This window comes from Gekko japonicus, unplaced genomic scaffold (assembly GCF_001447785.1).
Source record: "Gekko japonicus isolate JY-2015 unplaced genomic scaffold, Gekko_japonicus_V1.1 scaffold321, whole genome shotgun sequence".
NCBI classification, from domain to species: Eukaryota; Metazoa; Chordata; class Lepidosauria; order Squamata; family Gekkonidae; genus Gekko; species Gekko japonicus.
In genome coordinates this window covers 1,024,384-1,025,915 of record NW_015169181.1, presented here as the reverse complement: position 1 = coordinate 1,025,915, position 1,532 = coordinate 1,024,384, and the positions used below count along the sequence as shown (strand labels likewise).

The following is a 1,532-nucleotide window of genomic DNA, read 5'->3' as shown; positions in this document are numbered from 1 at the left end:
GTCGTATGCAGGAGAGGGCTTCCCCATAGAGCCGGGCTTAATTTTCATCCCCTTGAAAGTTCCACAGACCAACACCTGTTTCATAATGATAAAGGGAGAGAGGTAAATGTGAGCACCACAACAGGCAGAGGTCTACAGAACCACAAGAAGGCCTTCACCATGCTCTCTCTCTCTCTCTCTCTCTCCTCCCCCCCCCACCCAGAAGGCCTCTAACATTCCCAAAAAGCTGATGGAGGGTTCACCTTCTGAACAAAATACTGCAAGGAAGGAGGACTGAATGAAATCATCCTTGCTTCTCTTTCTGCCAAGGGAACCTCTTAAAACTCAGAGGTGGAGCAAAGAGGGCCCATTTTAACTAATTCCCCACAGTGGCATTTTGTTCAGAGGGCTCGATCCCTGCGTTCCCGAGGCCCCGGGGGTCTCCTTGGGAAAGAGGGAGGTGGGAAACAGTCTCCTCTCAGCACCAAGTCTGAATCAGTGAAGATGAACGACAGTTGTAAGAGTCTTCCCACAGACACAGCCTGTTCTTTTGGCTTCTAATGCACTCTGCCTACCGTTTCTGTCTGCCCGTAGCCTTCGTAGATATCTAAGCCGGTTTCTCTTTTCCAGTCCTCCATTACTTCAGGGTTCATGGGCTCTCCGGCGCTCACGCAGTGCTTCAGACTGTGGAAGGTGTAACTTAAGACGGAAAGGAAAGGAGGCCGGGGTTAACAAGCCAGTTTTGAAAAGGACCAACTTTTGTTTGTTTGTTTGTTTGTTTTTATGGGGGGTGCCTACCAGTGTTCCCTCTAAGCTGAGTTAGTGTGAACTAGCTCACAGTTTTTTAGCCTCCGGCTCACACATTTTGGTCTCAGCTCAGGAAGGATGGCTCCAGAGCAAACTGATTTATGCAGTAGTGAAATCGCTCGCAGTAGCTCACAAAGTAGAATTTTTGCTCACCAGACTCCACAGCTTAGAGGGAACATTGGTGCCTACATTTTTGAAAAGCAGGGCAAGGCATTGCATTTTATGTTCTGAGATGTCAGGAGTGCCAGGGCAGGGGGTTCAGGAAACTTGTGGCTACAGTCGCCCAATCCACTTTACTATTTTTACTTGTTCAAAAACTTAAAAGCTGCACGAGGTGCCCCAAACCAGCAAGCCCTGGGCGTGGCAGCTCCCAGTGTTTTTTTTTTTTTTTTTAAGCTCAGTGATCAGGTGAGCAGGGCCCTGATTGGATTGGGATCGTGGCACCAGAAGAGGGTGGGTTTAAGCTTGTTCCCATTCTGAACTGGGTCCATGATCTTTGTGTGACCCCGACAACACCGCTGCAGTGCAGGCCTGTATTTGTGTCCCCACCTTGCAGCTGGGAGGTCAGAGAGCAGCTGGCCTGAGGCCATCCTCATGAGCCTGTGCCAGAGACATTGGGGATCACCGCTCATTCTCTTCACCCATTCCAGATTTCACATATATATACCTGCAGATGAGATCCCAAGCGTTGCTCAGGGCCTGACCAGACGGCTGGTTTTTTACATGCCGCAAATCCATGGTTAGGG

At 49.7% G+C, this 1,532-nt stretch overlaps 1 protein-coding gene across 1 annotated transcript in view; it reads right to left on the bottom strand.

Moving 5' to 3' along the window:
- The window catches only part of LOC107114579 (acyl-coenzyme A synthetase ACSM3, mitochondrial-like), a 19,326-nt gene that overhangs the window by 6,361 nt on the left and 11,433 nt on the right, over nucleotides 1-1,532 (bottom strand). The window contains exons 7-9 of the mRNA XM_015416116.1: nucleotides 1,303-1,317; nucleotides 555-678; nucleotides 7-75 (exon numbers count right to left, since the gene is read on the bottom strand). Of these exons, the coding sequence (XP_015271602.1) occupies nucleotides 7-75; nucleotides 555-678; nucleotides 1,303-1,317 (208 nt within the window). The remainder of the gene's footprint in view (nucleotides 1-6; nucleotides 76-554; nucleotides 679-1,302; nucleotides 1,318-1,532) is intronic.